The 24,566-nt window shown below is 49.7% G+C and overlaps 1 protein-coding gene across 2 annotated transcripts in view; it reads left to right on the forward strand.

Moving 5' to 3' along the window:
- The window catches only part of LOC135908591 (glutathione hydrolase 1 proenzyme-like), a 61,720-nt gene extending 38,560 nt beyond the window's left edge, over window positions 1-23,160 (forward strand). For both annotated transcript variants that reach the window (XM_065440412.1, XM_065440413.2), the window contains 5 exons: window positions 111-177; window positions 2,443-2,600; window positions 4,176-4,389; window positions 8,500-8,604; window positions 22,903-23,160. In XM_065440412.1, the coding sequence (XP_065296484.1) occupies window positions 111-177; window positions 2,443-2,600; window positions 4,176-4,389; window positions 8,500-8,604; window positions 22,903-23,127 (769 nt within the window). In that variant the 3' untranslated portion in view covers window positions 23,128-23,160. The remainder of the gene's footprint in view (window positions 1-110; window positions 178-2,442; window positions 2,601-4,175; window positions 4,390-8,499; window positions 8,605-22,902) is intronic.
- The last annotated feature ends 1,406 nt before the right edge of the window (window positions 23,161-24,566 follow it).

Raw genomic sequence — 24,566 nt, forward strand, 5'->3', positions numbered from 1 at the left:
GAGAGAGAGGCAACAAGGGCACTGTCACTGTGAATGGTAATAGCTTGTGATTGAATACAGGGGCCTTTGGTAGTTCGGCTCATCGTGCTCTTTTTTTTTGTTTTCTGCAGAGCGCAGGACGATCTGAGCAGCGTGCTCGCCAAGTTACCGGAGCTGGGAGGAGAAGCAGCCAAGAAGGTAAGAGACTGGCGTGGTGAACCTTAAGCTCGTCGAAAGGAACTTAGGCCTTTCCTTTTCTCGTTGACTTTTCAAAACTCTAGCTCGGCCTCCCATTCTTACGACGCACGTTGCCCACTGGGCCGCTGCCCCAATTAGTAGGACGCTCGGCTCGGCCGCAATAGGTGCGGGGCTCGATCCACACTGCCGGACACTTGCACAAGTCTCACAAGAAGAGTTACGCGCAGCTCCCCGGCCAGGCGTTCGGGCTCTTTGCGAGTGCGTCGCTTGGAAGAGGTTAGCACAGACCTCTAGGCTTGCTGTCCAAGAACGGAGGCAAACAAAAGCCCAAACAACTTTGAAAAAAGGAATACAGACGATGAAGTGCCCACAGTGTTCCGGTCCGGTGGATGTCTTTCCCAACTGCTGAGGTGTCTCATATTGGCCGAGCACGTGCTCGGGAGCGCGCCCGTACCTATTTTACCGGCTTATACACGGCGACACCCTTCGTCTGCCTCCCACCACTGCGGCGGGTGCTTTCCTAAAAAGCCGTCTGAGCTTGCCCAGGGAATTGTCGCCGTCCCTGTAGGTTTCCCAACCTGTGGTCGGCGGTGGTACGGATGCTGCTGAGAAGCGCCGACTGCGGGAGCATATGAACGAATGAATTAATAAAAGCCTCTGCTTTAAGAAAGAGGATGGCTCTCGGCCGCTGTTGGGGATCAGGTGGGAAAGGAATGTCGGATCGCGGATTGTCGGCTGAGGCGCAGCTTCGTCTCCGTCCTGGGTCTTCCGGTTATATGTATAGTCTCGGTACTTCTAGGTGCATGTTAAGTTTCGTTCCTCTCGCGCGAGCTGGTCGATCTCCCCTTGATACGATCGGCCTGCAGGGGTGCTGATCCCAGCCCGCCGCGGTTGTTTAGATCGAGTTGCGGGGGTGACGTCATTCAGAGAACTGGCGACGCCAGCAACGTTAACCGACCATGCACTTCCTTCGGAGAACTGGAGACCACAGCCAAGTTAATCAACCATGCGCCTCCTTCGGAGAGTTGGCGACGCCAGCAAGGCTAGCGACGTTCGGCGGACCGAGTATTGCTACTTGACTCGCTGTCGCCTTCATGGTCTACTTGCAGCAAGATAGCTGCTGGAAAAGGGTGTTTTGCGGTGCGTTTTCATGAGCCCCACAATTCCTCACAGTCTGCTGACAGTCGCGGCGGCTGCCTGAGAAGTCAGCTCTAGGATCAAGAGGCGCTGCTGGGGTCAAGCGTGACAAGCTGCCTCCGAGGACTCACCCAACTTGGTGTGTTCTGGGAATGCAAAGTGAAGATATGAGTGTGTGAGCTCTTCCCCTCAAAGGCGGGTCGACAACGCCTCCAACGACTGTGGATGGTCCGATTGGATGAAGGTTGGACAGCAGTTCTGCCTCACCTAGGAATCTAGATGGGACAGTGGGTTTTTAAGCAGCCGTCTTGTCGGCTGCTACTCGTGTTCGTGAGCTCCTGTGCTGTGTGCCTCGTGCCTCGTGCTACATCTGGGAGCCACACTAGACTGTTTAAATGTACCTCCTGTCGTAATGTAAATTCTGTAAGTAAAACCCATACTCCTAGTTCTCGATGAGAGCATGTTCCTCCCTACCACCACGTCCCAAGCGTGAGCGAGTTGGACGATGGCATGGGCCAGCTACCACATATTTGATGCCCGACCTCAACTCGTACAACTGGTTGCCAGCAGTGGGAACCCCCTCCAACTCTTACACCCTACACCGCACAAAGCTAGCCGGTTTCCCTTCCGTATATTGCGATTACTTTGTGTGTGTAAGGGTTACCTTGTAGTCGAATGGTCTCCGTGCGGTTAGTGTTGGGGTGTTGCTTCTACTCCGCGCGCCTAGCGCGGTTGTGACGCTAGCTTGCGCTCGTCGCTGGCTCGGGCAGCACGCATACCGCTACACGAATCTGGAGCATCTACATCGTCGGCGTCCGCCTCGGCAACAGCGGAACGTGGCCGTTTATGCCAGTACACCGCAGGCGAAGTACAGAAGCGCGCAAGAACGCAGCGAAACGAGCGAAGAGACAGGCAGAGAAATGCACCATTCGTCGTCAACTGTTCCGAATAGACGGTGGGCGGAACGACCATTAACGCAAACATTACTCGCAGCGCAAAATTCGAAGGACCGCTCAGCAGCGTTCACATTTGCACATTGATGCTTTCGCATTCCCAAATCGTAAGTGCTTAGGTGACCTCGAAACTTCTCTTCTTCTGAAACAAACATCAACAAATGCGCACTTGCAGGGCTTTCCGGAACTGGTGGAGGAAATAAGAAGCAGCATTACCGCTGGAAAAATAGCCACGCAATCTACTCATACGATCGTCGAAGACTACGGCGGCGTCCACCTGTCCATAACGAAGGACTTCAAAGCCATCACCATCATATCCGGCATCAACGAACCGTAAGTTCTGAACGAATAACCAAAATGTTACAGAAACATGGGCTGCAAAACTTTCTCAACGTGGGGAATAAACATGCCTAGTTAGGAGGCAGTGCGGTGGTGAATACCCAACACATGTATTATCCTTGTCCTAAGAACAGGAAGCTTACCGGTTATCACTTAAAAAAGAAAGAAGCCACCCTTTTCTTACAAATATGAACATTCATCGTCGTGACTTGGGCGTGGTACCATGAAACGTCCCGTAAGCACGCATCACGAACCCTACGGTCTGCAGGAAACAAAGCCCCACGATAATTTCAGACGCAGCGTATTTATCACGATCGTACATTGTACACAGCAGAGTTAATATATAAAACCAACAATCTAATCAAGAGGAAATATGCTAGCTTCCGTAATTGCTTTGCGCATCGTGAATACTAATAGCAGAAATATATTGCGAGAAATAACGTAGGGTTCCATGGAAGGTGTGGGGAATCGCGCGAACTGTAGTCTGATAATCGTAAGTTCTACGTCGGTAAGTAATTGCAGCTTTGTTTGCTTGTTTGTTTACTGTGAGGCAACGGTTGGCGCGCTGGTTGTGTGATCAAAACGATGCGTTAGTTCGCGCATGCGCATCTCGCTTTTAGAGCGTTCGCTTCACCTGCTACGTCACTGAGTAGGCGGTGGTTCAAATTGCGCGCCCGCCTCGCCGCACAGACGTCAGCTGACATATGGCGTTTTTCACTGGTCGATCTGGAGCGGCCACCGAAATTCTCGAGCGAGCGCTCGGGTTTCACAAATATGCATCGGCCAGCGGGGCGCAAAAATGCTCCGTGGAGGATCACACAGGAAGTCTGCGTACACGTCGCACAAACCGGCTCCGGAAACCATGCCCGACTTCCGCTCTGTACGTTTCCACGGCAACGAAACGCGCCGTCCGCTGCGCGTAATTTGACCGCGGAAGTCGCAGAGTCCGTCATTTCCATGTCGTGTCCGCAAGGATTGTGCATGGACAACGTGCATAAAACGCTTCGTACAGCACCTGCGTCAGCTAGTAATCGCTGTCTTCCGAGCTCTCGTCGCTAAACGCGAGCTCAGCAGCAGCAGCAGCGAACGTAGCCATTTTCCGAAGCAACACGATGTTGTGCGTACCAACCGAGTACCGATTTCGCTTGAAGACGGCAGTGACGCGAGCTATTTTCGCCTGAACCCGCCTCTGGGCGGTGGAGCAAGTGAGAGCGATCCGGCGCGGAGCAAGTTGATCCAAAACGACCAGCGGAACGCGCGAACCCGCTCCAGATCGGTCAGTGAAATTCGGATTCGTTGCAGTGGCGCAAGAAATCCTGCTCGGAATCGACCTATGAAAAAGGCCAATAATCTCGACGCCTGCTAATCGAGAAAGCGCGGGCGAACATTTGGAAGACGAGATGCTTGGGCATTCTTGCTTGTGCACGTAAGAGCCTGGGGGAAATTCTAAAATGAGTGGGGGAGGGGGGGGGGGGGTAAGAATATTCGAGCTTCCAACCTCCCACTTGACAGTGTGCAGCGAAGTGTAGTGTACGACGCGGTAAGACGCAGGCCTTATCGCGCGCGCAGGTTCGGAAGCAAGAAGGCGTCGGTGCCAGGCCTCGTCATGAACAACTACATGAGCGCGTTCGCAGCGCAAGCTGACGCGCCGAATAGGCTGCAAGGCGGCCAGCAGCCCAGGACGTCAATGGTCCCGGTGTTCCTCAAGGACGACCAGCAGCGACTCCTCCTCTTGCAGGCTGGCAGCGGAGGCGGGATTCCTGGAATGTGGGCTCTGATTCAGGTAACGGGCTACACGTAAAGGCGCTGAAAGGTGGCCTTGTGCAAAACACGGACGCGCGTACGTATGTTATGCTCGTCACGTTTAGGTTCCCGCAGTAAGGGAAAAGAAATTTCGCTAATATTTTCCCCTTCAACAAAACAGAGCTTCTTGAATAAAAAATAAATAATGAGAAACATCTCAGGCCTTCAAGGTCTACAATTTTCGGTCGTTTTTGGCGTTGCTTCTGTCCGGCACAAGTTGTTCAGCAGTGTATTCGTTGCAGCACTTACAACATGCCCCATTACCTCCTGTGCAGGATGACCGAAATCACATACATCTACATGCTCAAAGTCATGAATGGTAGCGAACACAAGGCCGACAAGAGTATCTTGCTGCCTAGGAAGGCTGAAAAATCGTGCGGCATATTCTGGTGTCCTGAGCTTGTCCAATATAATTTGAGTAAAGAGTACAGCATTAACTACAACTGCTCGCGGAAACTTTAGGCCACCCCTTGTCATCTTCGTGATTAATGCATTCTCAGGGTCATCTAGATCGACATCTTGCATCACAAGGCTTTCACTGCAAGATGCGCATGTCAACTTCTTTAGAGCTGCATGGACACAATAGCCGGCAACATAGGTTAGTGCCGCTAGCCTTGATGTTTTTTTCTCAAACTGGCCGTTTCCTGAATTTACACTTGTCTCCAACGTGTTCGCGCTCGGTGGTAGTAGAATGTCCAAATCTGGCAGGTCCAGAACCTTCTGCAAACGCAATTTGTTTTCAGATTCATATATCTGCCTTACAGACACGTGGTAATTGGCACCAGACAATTGCCGGTACTTTCCAAAGCGATCCTCTAAGCTATCAGTTTGAAATTTGCCCAAAAGAACATACTCAAAATGAAGCTTCCCCAGTTTGAGGCTTCCCCAGTGATCAAGACATTGCACTATTCTCTCTAAGAATACTAGTTTAGGACATGACGATGAAACTATTGGACCTTGCAATTGATCTCGCAACCGCTGTCCTTTTCTTGGCGTCTTGACGTTAATAATGTTCCACCAAGTCAAAATGGTGTCGACATATTGAAATGTTTCCTTTGCATGCTGGAACGATGCAACGCTGAGAACAGTAACAGAAGATGTGTTAAAGATCTTTAAGGTCAGTTTAACGTTCTGCCGTTCCATGTTCGAGGGGTTCAGTGCCTTCAAAGTGAGCGTTGGTGCTAGCTCCAAGAGCTCATGCTTTTCAGCTTCGTGCAGCTGGCATAATACCTTGAAAGATGCTGTAAGTATCTTTGCTTCAGCGTCATCACTCATCGGTTCACTAAAGTACATGCATTTGCCAATGTTTCTTTGATTCAGCCAGTTATTTCTTATACACTTTAGTATGTGAACTGGGTCCACCACGAAAAACAGGGGTCGTGATGGGTCAGCAGGATGCTGGTAAACAATGCTGACACTTGCCGGTTTAGCGAAAGTAGGACATGGCTTTTCTGTTTATGGAGTTGTCCGAAATCACTGCGATTATTCTAAAACCAAATACCTCTAGATCAAGAACAATCTTCCGAAGGAAGTCGTGCAGCACCTTAGCATCTATTTGTGCTACAGGAAGAATGTGTACAACATCCTTGTTTGAAGAAAGCAGGCTCTGTATCATAAATACGTGGGCAGTTTTTGCTGCGGTCGATGAATTTATCGCAGCACCAGTAACAAAGCCAGCCTTGTAATGAAAAAATGATTGAAGGTGAATCTCATCAATCATTAACATTACAGTCTTTTCATGCTCTTTATATGTGCTTACAATACGCTTTTCATAGGAAAGAAAGCTACATTCTTGTGCTCCGTTTCAGGGCGTACATCGTACGATAACACAGTCTCCTGATCGTATCAGGATGCGGCATCTTAAGCTTCATCGAACTTCTCAGGAATCTATATGCATGAGGTGAAATTGTGAACAAAAGGCTAGCAAAAACCAATAAATCGGGGGCATATCGGCCAGCATTATTCAAAACAAGATCAACTTGACTAGTCAAGAATTTAAGCACTTCCAAATGCCATTCTTGCAACTCGCATGCGAAATGTTTTCCATTTACTTCCTCCAGCAATGTCGAAACCAATGTCAGTAAATGACGGGCCTTTTCAGAACGCTCAGTGCTGATATACTTATGTGTCTGTTCGATCATGTGTAACACACTTTTCAAATCTCTCAAGTCGCACAGCTTTTCAGGAACTAACACATCACCACACTTCCTCACACCCGTTTCACCAAAAAATACTTCGACGCGCAGGTCTGTGGACACGATCACCGCAGTACGAACTGCAGGAGCAGATTGAAGTGACAAGTCCAAAAAGAAAACCTTGGAGCCCTTGTTGAAAACTGTCCAGAAGTCCGAACTCTGAAAGCTTGGCAAGGCCTTCAGCAAGTCCGCAAAGCTACCAACCACATTTTTGGCGTCCTCTTCTGCTTGGGTTTGCTGAGAAAGCATTATTGCTTTTTGCAAAAATGTGGCTTCCAAGCGAGCTCTTTTGGCACCCGGCGCTTCTCGAACGCACGCTTGTGGACGCAATAAATAGGCAGGGCAACTGGGAATCAAGCTCGGAACTGCAATTTTCATCAGACGAATGTTTTTCATGGCAACTTCGACCACTTTTCCTGTCTTGACGTACGTGTAAGATGTCGTCTTCAAGTAATCCGATGGGAAGAAATGCTTTTCACCGAGCTGAAATAAAAAAAAACAAGCCGTTACAGGTGTAAAGCTTGACGACAATGTTGAATTTACAAAAGCGTCGACAGGTGCAGAGACCCATCTATTGTGCACGCGTGCACGAAAGCATTGCGCACTATGCTGATGAAACCTATTCGTCTGGAAACCCAGAATAACAACAGAGAGAAGAAATACTTACCATTGTGTATTCGTTGGCGAGAAGTCCTTCCGAGGAACTGCTTTCGTCCATGGTTCCCGAGTGTCTCAATCAGATGGGAACTTGTGCACTCGGACGCTTGGTCCTCCGTCATAACTGGACTTGAAGTTTGGTGCGCAACAACAGCCGGGCATCGTTGCGCTTCCGTGTACGACGAACCACGCACAATCGAAGGAAAGCAATCGCGTTTACGGTGCAGCATGCCCCACCAAAGCCACCAAGAAAAAGCTCCAAGCGTTGCAGCCACGGAGAAAATTTTTTTCTGAACGCGCGCCGTGTTGTAAAAACGCAGCGCTCCCTCGTCCACCGCTACCATCCGACTCTCGTGACGTATTGACAAGGAGAGGAGGTGATGCGGTGGCCTTAGATCTTCTTCTAGGTGGGTTTGGCTGTACGCGGATGCTCCGCCAAAATTGTCCATTAGGCACAAGTATGCGGAACACAGCTCTAGATAAGAGTAATTATTTCACTGGAATGTAGATACGCATATTTGTGGTTATTGTAACTCAAAAAAAAGTTAAAAGGTCACAACTCTGAAACACCGCGTGCCTTACATTTCATTTGGAACGTCGACCGCTCCGTTAAAGTGGGGTGAAAAATGCTTTCGAGGCGAAGTGCAGCTGAACAGTAGTGCCTGTGACACGCTGCTTCATTTATCGAGGTTGAAGATTCCGGTGCCTGGCAAATTATGTATCCGCGTCATTTCAAGTGCGCGTGATCCGGTCTAGGTTGAACCCAAGCTACGTTTCAGCAACTGATCACGAATATTTATTGCGGCTGCCAAGATAGCCCTGTGCCACATCGACGTCGTCTTTGGGCAGACCTCCATGCGGTCAAAATGAACTCTATGGTCAACGAACTCCATGTTGTCAAGATGAACCCGGTGTTTACCACTTATGGCCTGCCTCACAATAATCTAGTCGTTTTAACACGCTAAACTAGCAGAATTTAAATGTTTCGTTGAACTTAGTGACACACCATGAACAGCGATCGGGATCTACATAGTCGGACCATTTTGAGAACGCACGAACGCAGCAACAGCTGGTAAACGCGTGTGTCAACGTGGTTCGGTTCGAATGCAACAGCAGTCGGTGCCACGTTCGAGCCAAAGGGTCTTTCCGAAGAGTGTGACAACTCGCATAGCCTTCGCTGTCTTTGCTTACTTTCTTTTAGTATGTAAAGGATATTAACATCGCACTTTTCTGCGCAGGTATTGGGCTGCATCTCTGAACGCAATGCCTCGTTCTGCGTTCGGTCTGTGCGTAGGATCCGTCCTGCACTGCCCTCGAGCCAAGACAAGAGTCCCGACATTCAGGTTTGTCGTGGTTGCCTTTTCAAGAAACGCACCCGCAACGAAGTAAATTGAGCAAGAGATACAAGAACGCGTTTCTTCGCACACACTGTGCAAATGAAAACCATTTTTGTGCAACCACGTTGCAGTTTCTTTAATTCTCCACGTTTCATACTCGCGACCTGCCGGAGTAAGAAAAGGGAAAGGCTCTCAATTCCGCACATACTCAAACGTAGCATTTTTTAAATATGTGTACTCCCTTGTATTCGACAACTTAGATTTTCGAACATTCCCGATCCGTATAGCCTCAGCGAGGGAGAGAGAAAGTTGGCACTCACTTAAGTATCCTTACGTGATTCGAATGCGAAAGCATAACTACTTTAAGTTAGGTACCACCTTGATCATATTAGTATATAAGTACCACCTTTAAGTTAAGTACCACCTTGATCATATTCTACCAACCTTAATCCATGGTAATCCACCTTAATCTACCTTACAATCCACTTTAAAGTACCTTAATTCGCATCAATTTACCTTAACCTACGTTATTTACCCTAAACCATGTTAATAACCACCTATATTGTCCTAAAAAGCATTAAATTAGAGAACTGTCTTCTAGGGATTGTATGTCCTATGCACTGTGAAACGGCCGTGTTACTCTTTGATGTCAGTTGGAAGGCTTTTCTATATTTTAGCACCAGTAAACGCTACCAAACGGAGCCCAGACCCTTTGTTAGGCCTTGTTAATGTGAACTTGCTATGAAGTGTTTGTCTAGCGAGACTGCTCATTTGCTGGTACCATAACTTTTGTTTCACTTTTTTGCTTATACAAGGAGGTGATGTGACATTCAGTGGTGTGCAGCAGCTTTCACACATCATTCAGTATTAACGCGACAGCGTTAAGGAGCCCGTCCGGGTCAGAGGTCCCTTTGGCCAAAGTACTATCGATACTCTAAACAGCGCATGCCCAACTACTTCTCTACCACCAAAGTTGCTCATACCTTGTCTTTCATTCTTTACAAAGTTTTTCCTCGGAATTTTGAGAACGACAGCACCCAAAGAAATCTGTTCAAAAAAAAAACATAGAGAGCGCATGTCCTTTAAGTTAGCTCTTCTCGGACTGAAATATTAAAAGTGCGAAATTATAACATGAGATCGACCCACGCAAGAGACCGCGTTGCTACGAGAAAGTTCGCCTTCGTGCATAGCGTTCGCAGCCAGCGTTTCCCGGTAATCGTTACGGTTACGTAAGCTGCAGTTGCCTGGAAGCATGAAAAGCAGTACGGGGTTTTTCAACGCTTTCGCGTTCCCCTCTTAAAGGCGAAGCTTAAGCGTCCTCCAATTTTTTTATGCGAAGCATATTACTAGAGCTCAACCCAGCTCCTCAGGCGCGGCGGTGTCGCCTTCAATACCACGTGACACCGTGACGTCACGAGAGAGGAGAAACGGGGCTCCAACTCGCGCCGTCGCTCTCGGCGTCGCCTTTAAGGCTGACCACGTGACACCGTGACGTCACGACAGAGGAGAAACGGGGCTCCAACTCGCGCCATCGCTCGCGGCGTCGCGGCGGTATATAAGCAGCTGCGCTTGCCTCTGCTAGACACTCACGAGGTGAGATGCCTCCTGGAGACAGAGGACGCTCCAAGCGTCTGAGAGCAGTGAGTACCAGATCGCATCACGCTCCGTTTTTAAAATGTTATCATGCGGAAATCTTGCTGAACACTACCAATATTTTATATCATCGTGTTCGTAAAGTCGCAAGGTTTCCGAGGACACCGAATTCTTGGACCTACGACGACTTTACGAAAAACTATCGTCTCCAGAAGATTCGACGCACTTGTGGAAGTACTAGCGCTAGTCGACATTGGCCAGCGACGCGGCGCGGGAAGACTCTCACCTGTGCCGGGTGCGGTGCTTGTGTGTGCTCGCAGGACTCCAATCAACATTTTACGGCCTCTACGGAGTTTTCCTAACGCCAAGAAAGTCGAAGGTGAGCCGTTCCCCCCTCTTTTCAGACTTTTGAGTGGGAAAAGACTCACGTTTTGACGGAAAAGCCCAAGCCTAGGATTAGGTTTACTGCTGCGGACGGCCGCGGTCGATCCTTTTCCTTTGGTAACCGAGCATGTCGGACAGGGCTTAACAATTCTCAAGGCCATACGGACGTAGATGAGCCGATTCCGGGCCCCTCTCGGGCGTCAGACCTTCCACCAAATGAAGCGGGGGACATCCTGCAACATGTAACCTCAAATAATGAGGCGAGGGGAAATAGCGACGCGTCTCTCGAGAACGCCGAGGGTATCTCAGCGTCTCAAACATGGACGGAGGACGGGTGGCACACCGTTCTATCACGTCGCAAGAAAAAGAACTGTAAGAAAAGCGAAAAGGAACCCGAAGAGGGAACCGAAATGAATATCAAGAAATTCGAGGGTGACTCGACAAAACATAGAGAGAGCCAGGCTAACAGCGACTTCCGACGTAGGAAACGCCGTGGACCTCCGCCTCTCCCGAAGGATGACATCAAGGTCATTTTGAGGCCACACAAGGGCCTCATGGTTAAAGATCTGCTTGGATCGGAGCTCGCTATGGCAGTGATAGAGGCCTGCCAGAATACTTTTGGAGGCAGCAGTTTTTTGCTGCGGATCCATCCCGGATCTAATATTGTCATATTATCAACACCACACGAACAAGTGGCGGGAAGGCTGCGCGAAATCAGACAACTAAAAATCAGGGGGCAACTTCACTCCTTCAATGCATATGTGGCAGACCCAGAAGATGTTCTGCGAGGCATTGTTCACGGGCTACCACCCGGAACACCTCAGGCGGAACTAATGGAGAACCTGCGGATCCGCACTCAAGGTGTGAAGATTGAAAGAGCCCGCATGCTGGGCTCGTCCAAATCGGCGATAGTGACTTTCACCGGAAAGGTGCTTCCAAGGTGTGTGTACTTTATGGGAGCGGAAGCGATCTGCTACCCATACAAACCCACAATACAGGTTTGCAAAATATGTCGTTCAACGGGTCATCGTACCGATGTGTGCCCAACACCCAATATCAGCATGTGTTCCAAATGTGGGGCAACTGAACCTAATCAGGGGCACGAGTGCTCACCAAAGTGTGCCATCTGTGGCGAGGAACACGCGACGGGCGACAGTTCATGCCGAAAGAAGCTAAAGAACATCGCCCCCCGAACGTCTAGGATCGAGCAGCCTCGACGGAAATCGGAGTGGGTTAATTCGAAAAAGGACTTCCCCGAACTCGAGCAACAAAGGCACCCCCGATGGTTCAGCTCGGAAAGGGAGGAATCAATGAGTCGAAGGAAGTCCCGATCAAGATCACGATCAGGATCAAGACCAACATCGAGGGCACGCCAAACCAAAGCCAAGAAACCCGAGGACAACCCTTGGAAAACAAACCTCAAGAATACCTCGACCAACAAAAACGACAGGAAGACGTCCCCCCAGACCGGAACCGGAGCAGAAGCAGCAGCTGCAAACCGACCAAACAATCAGGTGAGCTTGGCGGGGGTCGTGTCTCCCAGTGTTCCAATAACAGACAATCAACAATATAGAAAAATTATTGATGAAAACAAAAGACTAACGCAAGAAATTAAACAGCTTAAGATCCAAATGGAGGCAGAGCGCCAAGAATTCCAATTGGCAATCTCCTCATTGCAAAAGAAGTTCGAAAACACAGTTAAAACGCTGCAGGCCTCTGGCTCGGCGGTCAACCCTAACGGGCAGGAGTCACAAATACATCCCACCCAAGAAAAGGAAATGGAACTAGGCGGGGGAAGAGGTGATGAGCTTCTTGGCATCCCCACGCACACGAACAACCTTATAAAACAAATCCAGAACCAAGTCCAAGAAAATAGGAGTAGCATTGCGAATCTCCACGACCTTTTAACAAATTTCATGTCAGACATAAAATCACTCATCGGCGAGGAATTAAGAATCCAGAAGCAATATGTAAACGAGACTGTGGGGGGCTTGCAGAGAGCAATTAATAAGCGTCCTCTCGCTACCCCAATCACCCATAAACCATCAAAGGCGGGTCGGGACGACGCGGAGGCTCTCGTACATCATGGCTCAAACTAAATTGAAAAGTGCGGAACAATTAGAGATTTGGCAATGGAATTGCCGCACTTTTCACAAGCGCGCAGCCGCACTCAAAAATTATATAAACAGTGCACCAATCCGACCAGATGTAATATGCCTGCAGGAAATTGGCCCAAAAGTGGTCAAGCTGCAGGGATATTACACCCTGCAAAATTCAAATTATCCCCGCGTTGCCACCCTGGTGAGCAGGACTATCGCGGCCAAAGCAGAACAGACAGAAAATCTTCCGATCAATCATCAGATAATAAGCTTATTCCCTCTAAAAAGAGGCAAGGCAAGAACTGTAATACTAAATTTGTACAGTCCCCCCAAAAACAGGAATGAAGATTTTAGCGAACTCCTTGCGGAGGCTCTTAAAATCTCGGGTACCAAGGACCGCCTCGTGGTGCTGGGAGATTTCAACGCTCCCAACACCGCATGGGGCTACCCAAAAGACACACCGAAGGGAACGCGTCTCGAACACGCTGCATCCAGGCTGGGGCTGAGCCTGATCACACTCCCCACCATGCCCACCAGGATCGGCGACAGCGTGAGTAGAGACACGTTCCCGGACCTCACATTCACACGTAACATCACGGACGCTACCTGGACCAACCTAGATGAAAATCTAGGAAGTGATCACTTCCTCATCAGCATTTCTCTATCGACTCCCAAACTACGCCGGGTGGCGGGGGAAACGACTCTGACAAACTGGACAAAATTCCGACTAAACAAACCTCCACCCAATGCTGAGCCGGATTCCATGGGGGAATGGTCCGATTTCATTAAAGCAGCACATGGGCGGGCATCTAAAAAGATTACACGGACGGTGGAAATACCAGCGGTGGACAGCCACCTCCTAAGCTTGTGGGAAAGCAGGCGTAAGCTGCTAAAAAAGGTGGCGAACACAACGCTTGAACAGAAACCTTCTGCGTAGGATCGTAGCTCTGGCAGAGGAAGCAAATCAGTATGCCAGTAAATTGGCAACTGAGGGCTGGATCGAGTTTTGCAATTCGCTACAGGACACACTGAGCACCGCAAAAACCTGGGCCATCCTGAGGAATATCCTAGAGCCGGAAAAGTCTAAAACCGCCACCAGCCGAACACTGCAAAGGATCGCGGAGGAATTTCCAGGCACGAATGAGGCATTAATAGAGGCTCTCAAGGAGAGATATGTCGGAGGGAGCGCGATACAGTCAACAGGCCAAATTAATTATACGGGCGCCCAAAATGCGAAGCTAGACGCCCCAATATCCACGGAAGAGGTTTTTGCGGCAGCCCAGGCGGCCAAGAAAAATACAGCTCCTGGCGCCGATCAGATTACCAATGCTATGATTAGAAACCTTAACGATAAAGTCATAGAAGCTATCACTAGGCAATTTAATGAAAACTATTGGCTTAAGGGAGAGATCCCCGAAGAGTGGAAAACTGCAACAATTATTACAATACCAAAACCCGGAAAGAAGCCATCCCTGCAGGCGCTCAGACCCATTTCACTGACGTCTTGCATGGGAAAGCTCTTCGAACAGGTCATACACACTAGGCTTCAAAATTTCATTGAAGACAGGGGTTTGTTCCCGGCCGCCATGCTGGGCTTCCGTAACGGCCTCTCGACACAAGACGCGTTTCTCTTGTTACAGGAAGAGGTACTTAAAGGCGTACCCAAGGGTGGGGAGCACATATTGTTAGCTCGTGACCTGAAGGGCGCCTTTGACAATATATCACATGAATCTATACTTTCCGAGCTTAATATAATTGGCTGCGGAGAAAATGTCTTCAATTACATTAGAGCATTCCTCACGGGGAGGAAGGCTACGATAGGAATATCGCATGTCAAATCCGATCCGTTTCAAATGCCCAACAAAGGTACGCCTCAAGGAGCGATCATGTCTAACATCGCCATGTGTAGACTTGCGCGGATCCTAGACGGTGTCCCGCTAGTGGGTTATACTATTTACGCGGACGACATCACTCTTTGGGCTACGCGCGGCTCTCTAGCAGAGAAGGAGCAGACCCTCCAAGAGGCGGCCACTGCAGTTGAAAACTTTGCCAGGGCCAGCGGTCTCAGCTGTGCTCCCGAAAAATCGGAGATAATACGCATCCACGGGAAACGATATAAAAGTAATGGGAACATAGAAATTGAAATCGAAAATCAGCAAATCAAAGAGGTCACTGTTGCTCGGATCTTGGGATTCTGGGTTCAGAGCAATGGCAGGGCCAGCCACACCATCAATTTACTAAAGTCGTCAACAAAACAAGTGGCAAGGATGATTCAAAGAATCACCTTTCACAAACAAGGCATGAGGGAAAGCGACACTGTCCGTTTAGTACAGGCGCTGGTTATCAGCAAACTAACATACAGCCTCCCTTTTCACACACTCAACAAGAGTGAGGAGGAGCTGGTTGACACTATTATCAGAGGTGCCTACAAGGTGGCCTTGCGCTTACCGGCAGGCACCCCGACAGACAAGCTCCTTGGCCTTGGGATATACAACACATACTCCGAGCTCAAGGCGGCAACTTTAATTTCACAAAGAAGCCGACTTAGCCAGACGAGATCGGGCAGAGAGATCCTGGTGAGGGCGGGTATTCCACCACACCCCCAAAACTTGGACGAGGTACTGGTGGATATTCCCGGTCCCGTCCGAAGCAGAATCTCGGTCGCTCCTGTCCCAAGAAATATGCACAACGACAGAAACAAAAAGCGAAGAGAAGAGAGAGTGAAATGGCTAGGCAAACTAGTCAGAAAAAATGGGAACACCGTTTATGTTGACGCCTCTCAGTACAACTGGAAGCGTGCAGTAGTCACTGTCGTAGGCAATGACAAGACTAGCCTAATCTCAAGCGCCTCCCTGATCACGTCCTCTATTTCCAAGGCAGAATGCTTCGCCATCGCCTTGGCAATCAAGGACCGGGAACGGACGGGGCCGTCGTACAACACCATCATCTCGGACTCTCAGGAGGCGTGCCGCTTCTTTATGAACGGCCGTCTCCCTTTCAAGGTTAGCCGCCTCCTGGGAACGGAACTCAAGAATACATACAGACTGGTCTGGTGTCCGGGACACGCAGGCCTGGAGGGGAATGAGAGGGCTGACGCTCTAGCTCGAGAGCTCACGAACCGAGCGGAGCAACCATCGCCCTCCCATTCACAACCCGCCACTTCACAGGAGAGCCGACGCGAGGAGGAGAATAACGATCCGGCACGTATGGCACCACGCGATATTCTTGCTCACCAGCGCGGCATGCGGCGAAAATACGGCGCCCCCCACACATCTTTGCAAGGGGAAGACGCAATAGATCTCCGCAGGATTCAAACGGGGGTCTACCCAAATTTATTAAGATTAAGCAAAATTTTCCCAACGATGTACGGGCGTGCCTGTCCGTGGTGTAGCGACTCACCACCGTCTTTGTACCACATCTCATGGGGATGCCAAAATAGACCGCCAAATTTAAATGCCTACTTAGTTAGGTATAATCTAACCAACACACTGGAGCAATGGGAGGCACAACTCGCCAGCTCAGACCCGAAGGTGCAGAAGGCCCTTCTTGGTCACGTTCGGCTAGCGGCAGAAGCCAGTGGAGCCCTGGACTTGGGGCACCACCCATCAAGCTCCTAATCCCCTATCCCCATTTCCCCGATTCAATAAAGTTATTCTCTCTCTCTCTCTCCTGGAGACAGAGCTGCTCGTTGGAATGAGAAGCGAAGGTTGCGGCGTGCTACAGAGACTGTTTCTAGGTGGCTTTGGCTCAACTCATGCAAGATGGGCTGCGTGGGAATCGAACCAGGGTCTCCGGAGTGTGAGACGGAGACGCTACCACTGAGCCACGAGTACGTTTCAAAGCGGTACAAAAGCGCCTCTAGTGAATGCGGTGTTGCCTTAGAAACGAGCTGTTTCTAAGGCTCAGGCGTGCGTCGTTTGCTCAGGCGCACATTTCGTTGCCGCGCCGAACGCTGCGTTCCTCGACGCTCACCGCGTCCAATGCAGGGCGCGTAGTCGCTGCGCCGTAGCCCATTGTCTTACACCCCTTCGCGGGTCGACGGGAACGCTGTCGCGTTCCACTCTTGAAGGCGAAGCAGAGTAACGCATGAGTTGTTTCTTCGTCTAGCCGAACCAAATACAGCCAAGCAACAGCAGTTCACCAGGCTAAACAGTGGTTCAACAACTAAAATAAAGGCTAGTATGCTTCGCATCCTGGGCTTAACCTTAGCTAGGCCACAGCCATATTTTTTGTCATATCATCTCGCGGTACTCGAAACGTACTTCACTGGTGTCTTTCGTCGTGCGTGAGGATACAGCGGTATATACCAAGTTAGTCACAATGTATTTCGCAAGCTGAAGACCGCTTCCAAGGTCGATTCTTCGGGGCCAAGAGGCTTTGCAGCCAAAAACGGTGTTCAGAACGAATTACCACCGACGTCAGCAAGGGAAGCCGCCGTGGTTGCTCAGTGGCTATGGTGTTAGGCTGCTGAGCAGGAGGTCGCGGGATCGAATCCCGGCCATGGCGGCCGCATTTCGATGGGGGCAAAATGCGAAAACACCCGTGTAGTTAGAATTAGGCGGACGTTAAAGAACCCCAGGTGGTCGAAATTTCCGGAGTCTTTCCCAATGGCGTGCCTCGTAATCAGAAAGTGGTTATGGCGCGTAAAACCCCATAATTTAATTTTAAATCAGCAAGGGTGGTCATTGGAGCAGCGATTGAAGCCCGACTATGTGTGGAGAGACCAAGCATTGGTAAAGAAAAAAAAAGCGTTTTTGAGGTAAAACGAGGCAGTTAGATTCACTAAAAAAAAACCATGTCTGATCAACTATATATCCCCGTGGCGAGAGAAGAAACGATAGCGCTCCTTATTAATAAATATTCTTTCTTTTTCAGCGCCCATCATAAAATGCGGCGATGACGCCGCTATGACTTTAATTCCAATTCAATGCAGCTCTTGAAGTGTGCATAAAAGCCTCTCGTAAAACTCACCTGTTACAAAACTCACCTGACACACTTCTTGTGCGCTGAATAACTTGTCTGCTGAATTTAATTACTAGTGTAGCTTTGCCAGATTCCTCTCACGTGTGCTCAACATGATAACTCTCACCACGGGAGCTTCCCAAACTAGGTTCCGCGAACGCCAACTTAGCGTTTCATGAGCGGCCCGAAACGAATCCAACTGCCAGCCAGCTTTGGTGGAGTTTTGCGGAAAGTGCCTGTGAAAACGCTGGATTAGGAATCGCAGTAGTACCGGTGAGCGGATTGACCGCCGTGCCTCTGTCGCTTCAACGCGTACGAAACGTCTATAGCACAGCGCATACAAAGCTACCGACACTACGCACACTCTGCAAAAATTGCATATCGCTTTGAAGATTAGGCTCCCCGGGCACGTACATCAGCCACGTCGCAGACCGCTTCCAAGACACACGAGCGCCGGCAACGCGTCCTAACAGCGTCCGGCAAAACGTCTACTACGGCTTCCGCGATTCGCGTGGCCAACGCCGTAGCAGTCGCCGCGGTTGTCTCCACTGTGTACGACGAGGTGGGCGAGGAGGACATCGAGGCACCGTAGCCGCCGCCGGAGAAGAACTCCCTTCCTCGCTCGCCTCACCCCTCTGCCTCGCGCGCCACAGGAGAGGGCACGTATCTGGGGCTAAAACCCCTTCGTAGAGTAGCGCCACGCTTTGAAGAATGCCGCCTCCTCCTCGCGCGCTCTGGCCGAAGCCGACGTCGCGTCGCTATTGGCCTAATAGAATCACGTGGGTGCCTGCGCCATCCCTCAGCGCCATTTTTGCTCGAGAAGCGTCTACGGAGTGGCGACGAGCGCATGTTGGCGCCGTTGCTACGCGCGAGCAGTGTAGGCGCCGCCACGACCGAGGAGGGAGCGCGAAAGAGAGGAGAAATGAGGAGGTGAGTAACCTGAGGAGGAGAGTGTCAAAGCTCTATGAAGTTTAAGGGGCTTTATCTGGGGGCGCGTTCCCCGCTCGCGCACTAGCGATTGAACCACGCTCACCCCCTCACCCTCACACGCTTTCACTGATACGGAACCTCACGGCGACGGCGACGGCGTAAATGCGCCTGAAGTGTCCATATATAGCTATCGCAATAAGAAAAATCAGCAGAGACACCTTGAGACTGTTTACGTGTGAGAATGCAAAAGCATTGTGTCGTTTGTAGACGTCCGAACTCAGGAACACTCTCATTCTACCCACTCATGGCATGGCGCCACCTCTTCCCCCTTGACCGCGCAGTCACGTGCCCAATGAGGCACGCACTATATGCCACGCCTTTAGTCATCCAGATGGCTGCTACGGGATGTTTACAATGACGCACGCACTATAGGGCACGTTTTTAGTCAGGCAGATGGCTGCTACGTGACGTATGCAATGACGCACGCACTATATGCCACGCTTTTAGTCAGCCAGATGGCTGGTACGTGACATATGCATTGACGCACTATAGGCCACACCTTTGGTAATCCAGATGGCTGCCACGTGCCGTGTGCAATGGCGCACGCACTATAGGCCACGCTTTTAGTCAGCCATATGGCTGCTACGTGACGTGTGTAATGACGCACGCACTATAGGTCACGCTTTTACTCAGCAAGATGGCTCCTACATGACCTATGCAATGGCGCACTCACTATAGCGCACGCCTTTATCAGCCAGATGGCTCCTACGTGACGTATGCAATGATGCACGCACTATAGGCCACGCTTTTAGTCAGCAGATGGCTGCTACGTGACATATGCAATGACGCACTATAGGCCACGTCATTAGTCATCCAGATGGCTGCTACGTGACGTATGCAATGACGCTCGCACTATAGGCCACGCCTTTAGTCAGCCAGATGGTCGCTACATGTCGTATGCAATGACGCACGCACTATATGCCACGCCTTTAGTCATCCAGATGGCTGCTACATGACGTATCCAATGACGCACGCACTATAGGCCACGCCTTCAGTGAGCTAGAACCTTGGAGCCGCCGTGGCGTTGGGGAAGCGTGCTCCCCACGCAGGCCCGGGCCCGATGTCCACACCGACCGAAAGGTGTCACATTTTCTTTTTAAGCCAATAATTTACTTTGATTGCAGGATCCTCCCTGAGAAATCTCACTTCTGTCCGAGCATTTTCTGACGTGTTTTTCGCTCTCTGCGCCGTCTGATGTTTTTTGGTTCCATCTTTCCGTCATGCCGACTACGACCGATTTTCACTTAATTGGGCATCCAATGCTGTCGCATTAAAAATAGCAATGTGCAAAAAACCGTCAATAATAGTTTTCAATATGAGCGATCAATCGAACACTTCGACAAAGGAATTCACAGGAATAACGGAATGATGCAACATGAAGGTGTTTATTTGTTGCAGCGAGCATAGTTTAAACGGAAAAAACCAGTCAAAAACACAAAGGACCAGAGGAGAAGTTAGCGACACAACGACACACCAGTCGTTGTGTCGTGAACTTCTCTGGTCCTTTGTGTTTTTGACTGGTTTTTTCCGTTCAAGTATGTACCAACTGGCCCAGATTTCAACCCTTCTGCAGAGCATAGTTTGTCAGTGCTGCTTCTTGCATTGCGTAGTTTTGTAGGCAACAGGACTGTTAACCAGAAAGTCTATAGGCGGTGCCGGAAAGCGCTCCCAAAGCTCGCCGCAGGCGTGGGCGTGGAGAGTGCGGAGGGAGAATATGAATGGGCGAATCTTTTTTTTCGAGCGTTCCACCGGAGCACCTATACCACCAGCTGCCCCATAGCTTTCTAGCAACAGCGGCTGCGCAGACGCCCGCCTACTCACATATATGCGCATGCCGACGTCATCAACGGAGCTAATTTCTACATTCACCTTACGCCTATTGGTTATCTTCGAGGCATAGCTCTGCAATGTCAAGCTCACTCAGTATTGGCGAGAAACCTAAATTTACAGTTGAAAATGCCATAGAAAGAACTCTTAAGCGTGCGAGAATTACGTTTCGTATCGACTGTTTTCTTAATCCTATGTATTTATTGTTGTTGGTGACGAACGCTGGAGAGCATGCGAGAGGATATGTGGCGTTTTGCCTTGGCGGTTAAAATTCAACCGCCAACCACCGATTACGAAACCGGGTGAATGATTACGGTAAAAAAAGATATTGTTCTTAAAAACGTGGTGAAAAAAGTGGTGGCCTTTCTGTCACTGATTCCTTCTGACAGTACACTTCCTTCGGTAACGACGAGACGATATACGCTCTGACCATAGGAGGCCACGGGTAAACACACGTGGCACGGCACCCTTTTCGAAGTCTGAAGGCAACAAAAAAGGACCACTGCACAAAGTCGAATAGCGTGACGTCGAATTCGAAGTACACTGTTACCACCCGAGATAACTATCAGCCACCGTACGTGTTCGCGCGGGAATTCCGTGGAGCGAAATACCAGCCATTTTTTGAGTCTGCTCGCACACGTGCAAGTCGCGCACGCAGGCGTGCGAGCCATGCCGTTGCAAGGGTCATCTAGAAGCCCGAAACGTCCATTATACCAAAACACCAACAGTACAGTAACCGAACACCCGATGCACGCCAAAGTTCGCTGGCTTCAATCCTGACGGGAATCGCACCACAGCGAGGGCAGCCCAAAAAACACCCAACGTCCGCAAGGCTGCAAATCTGTTCACTTGCCCCTTCTCTCGACGCGAATCACGTTAAAAGAAAGCAGCAGTAAAAAAGAAAAAATTGGCTGAGGCTCAGCTTGGTTAAGCCTAGTCAGATGCGAAGCATATTGGTGACCAAACTTGGTAAGAAACTTGTCGCCGAGCCGCATACTGAGCACGTTGCTTGGCCAGACGTTCTTCCCGCTCTTCATCAGTCTCTGTAGCACGCCACAACCTTCGCTTCTCATTCCAACGAGCAGCTCTGTCTCCAGGAGGCATCTCACCTCGTGAGTGTCTAGCAGAGGCAAGCGCAGCTGCTTATATACCGCCGCGACGCCGCGAGCGACGGCGCGAGTTGGAGCCCCGTTTCTCCTCTGTCGTGACGTCACGGTGTCACGTGGTCAGCCTTGAAGGCGACGCCGCGAGCGACGGCGCGAGTTGGAGCCCCGTTTCTCCTCTGTCGTAACGTCACGGTGTCACGTGGTCAGCCTTGAAGGCGACGCCGCGAGCGACGGCGCGAGTTGGAGCCCCGTTTCTCCTCTGTCGTGACGTCACGGTGTCACGTGGTCAGCCTTGAAGGCGACGCCGCGAGCGACGGCGCGAGTTGGAACCCCGTTTCTCCTCTGTCGTGACGTCACGGTGTCACGTGGTCAGCCTTGAAGGCGACGCCGCGAGCGACGGCGCGAGTTGGAGCCCCGTTTCTCCTCTGTCGTGACGTCACGGTGTCACGTGGTATGGCCTGAGTACTCAAGGTCATTGAAGGCGACACCGCCGCGCCTGAGAAGCTGGGTTGGGCTCTAGTAATATGCTTCGCATAAAAGAAACATTCGATGCACGAAAGCCCCCGACGAACGTACCCAGCCGGGCTGGGTTGAGTCTTAAAAGCCAATCTGGGTTGAGCGCGCCCCTGCCGGTGAAACGTGGCAGAAAGAGAGGAGGACGAGGAAGGAGGTTCGACGTAAGTGTTGCTGCGGGTATTTAGCCTCGTTTATTATAGGCCTGAATGGACTAAAGTTAGCAAGTTAAAAAGAAAGCATTTACTCAGTTTCGCGAAAGCCCAAGTGAAAAAAAGTAATAATAATTTGAGCTCTCTAACGGCACAGCGACGCCACATCACTCTCGTCACAGAAACTCCGACCTACATTTTTTCCCCTTTTTTTAAGTGAACCGCTCCATCGTCAAACTAACCAAAATATAGTTATTATATGCTACTCATTTTGCTGAACTGGTTTCGGGCTTACATTACTGTCGTGTTAAGTGTTCAGCATTCTGAAGGGGCAGGCGGCATGACGACAAGCGTGATTGTACACAACTTTCAAAACACAAATAAACGCACTTGGCACTGCGCACATTTGCCTATCAGTGTGTAGGCATCACACAGTTGTACGGTTAAAGCCAGTTGAATCAATCAATCAGTCCAATCAATCAATCAATCAATCAATCAATCAATCAATCAATCAGTCAGTCAGTCAGTCAATCAATCAATCAATCAATCAATCAATCAATCAATCAATCAATCAATCAATCAATCAATCAATCAATCAATCAATCGGTCGGTCGGTCGGTCTCAACAAGCCCTATCCGCAGAGTTTCACGAACAACGGTACCCTTTTTCGGATTGCAGCCAACGGCCAGTGGAATATTCACCAAGGGGCCCCTGGTGTCCTGGCTCGCCCCGAGTGATGACGTGCACTGCGACGGCACCAGCGATGGTGAGAGAGCGACACTGGAGGAGAAGTTGGCAGCCCTCGATACGGAGGACTACTGCAAGAGGACAAAAGCTTGCAATGGCGAGCTGGGCAAGCGGGCCTTAATTCTGAAGGAAACAAAACAGAGGATATATAGCTAAGAATTTTCGCTAATAAAGACAAGAGGAACATCACTGGATGGCACAAAGTGGGTCTTTTTTTCTTACTTTACCGTTCGTTTTATGGCAGATCCGTCAGTGTATACCTAAAGCGCTAAAAAAAACGGATGCACGCGTTTTTGGCGGCTTTCTCGAATAACTGGATCGACGACGCTTGCGTATTGAGGCATAAAGGTGGTAAGGAGTGCAGGCGGTGGTTGGCAGGGAAGCTTCTAAATGTGCTGGTTAGTAGCAAATAATTGAAGGTTGCGAAACTTTCATTCCCGGCCTGTTTCGAGACGGCCATTGCAAAGTTGGCGTTCTACCTTGTACCTTTAAATTCTGGCAAAGGTTGCACCACTCTAGCATAAATAATGGATGGAATTCTCATACATTAAAATCAGGCCTACCAAAGCCTCACCAAAGGCTTGAGTGGCAGCACCTGGCAGACAGCGAACATTAGCAAAATAGAGGAAAATAGAGATGTTGCAACGAACTCGACAAACAAGGTAAAAAACATTTACGAACACATAACTATCATAACATCAAAAGGGATGACAGTAATGCGAAATTAGGACAGTAACACTAGATGAACGAATTATGGGGCAGGAAGAAACGCGGAGACATACCGCCATATTTTTTTCAGGGTGTATTTTGTATTCATGCGGAATACACTGGGTGGCATACTATTGAAACGGGCAGGTACATAGTATCGACGTGTGCGCTTTCCGTACCGGGTTGAGGAGCGAGGAATGCAGTAACGCTATTTTGGTCTTAAATCACGTGCAGGAACATACGGAATGGTGAACTTACTGTACCAGAAATGTTTAAGCACAATAATTTCTGTTAACAAAGCGTTAAAACTTGGAAGCCCTAATCTTCTAAAAATATCAATGTTATTACCAATCAGCAGGTCGTAATCGATATTCTTCAAAAGTAAATGCAGAAGCGAATTCAAGCGTGCAATGACCATAAACAGTGATTCCGTATCTCAGCACACTATAGGTTAGAGCGAGTGTAACAAATTTACGGACAGAAAAAGGCATAAAATATCTAATATTAAACAGGACACAAGATACAGCACGAAGCCTTTGGCAAACAAAAGAATGGTGTGAGGTCCAACAGAGGTCACTGTCGAAGATCAGGCCAAGATATTTGACCGAATGCGCTTATTTTACTGGTGCCTAGATACAATGAAAACAGGAGGAAGTATGCAAATACGCAACCTACCACAGAACCATTACGTCAAACTGTTGCCCTTGCTTCGAGTTGTCGATAATTTCGACTTATCCCTGCCATCCTGTTAGCCGCCTGGTTAGCTCAGGTGGTAGAGTGGTTGCCCCGGAAAGGCAGTGGTCCCAGGCTCGAGTCCCGGACCAGGATAAATCTTTCTTCAACTCCGAGTCTTTTCTCCTAAGGAAGCCGTATTAGTTCCCTTTGTA

Source organism: Dermacentor albipictus, chromosome 9 (genome assembly GCF_038994185.2).
Source record: "Dermacentor albipictus isolate Rhodes 1998 colony chromosome 9, USDA_Dalb.pri_finalv2, whole genome shotgun sequence".
Lineage (NCBI taxonomy): Eukaryota > Metazoa > Arthropoda > Arachnida > Ixodida > Ixodidae > Dermacentor > Dermacentor albipictus.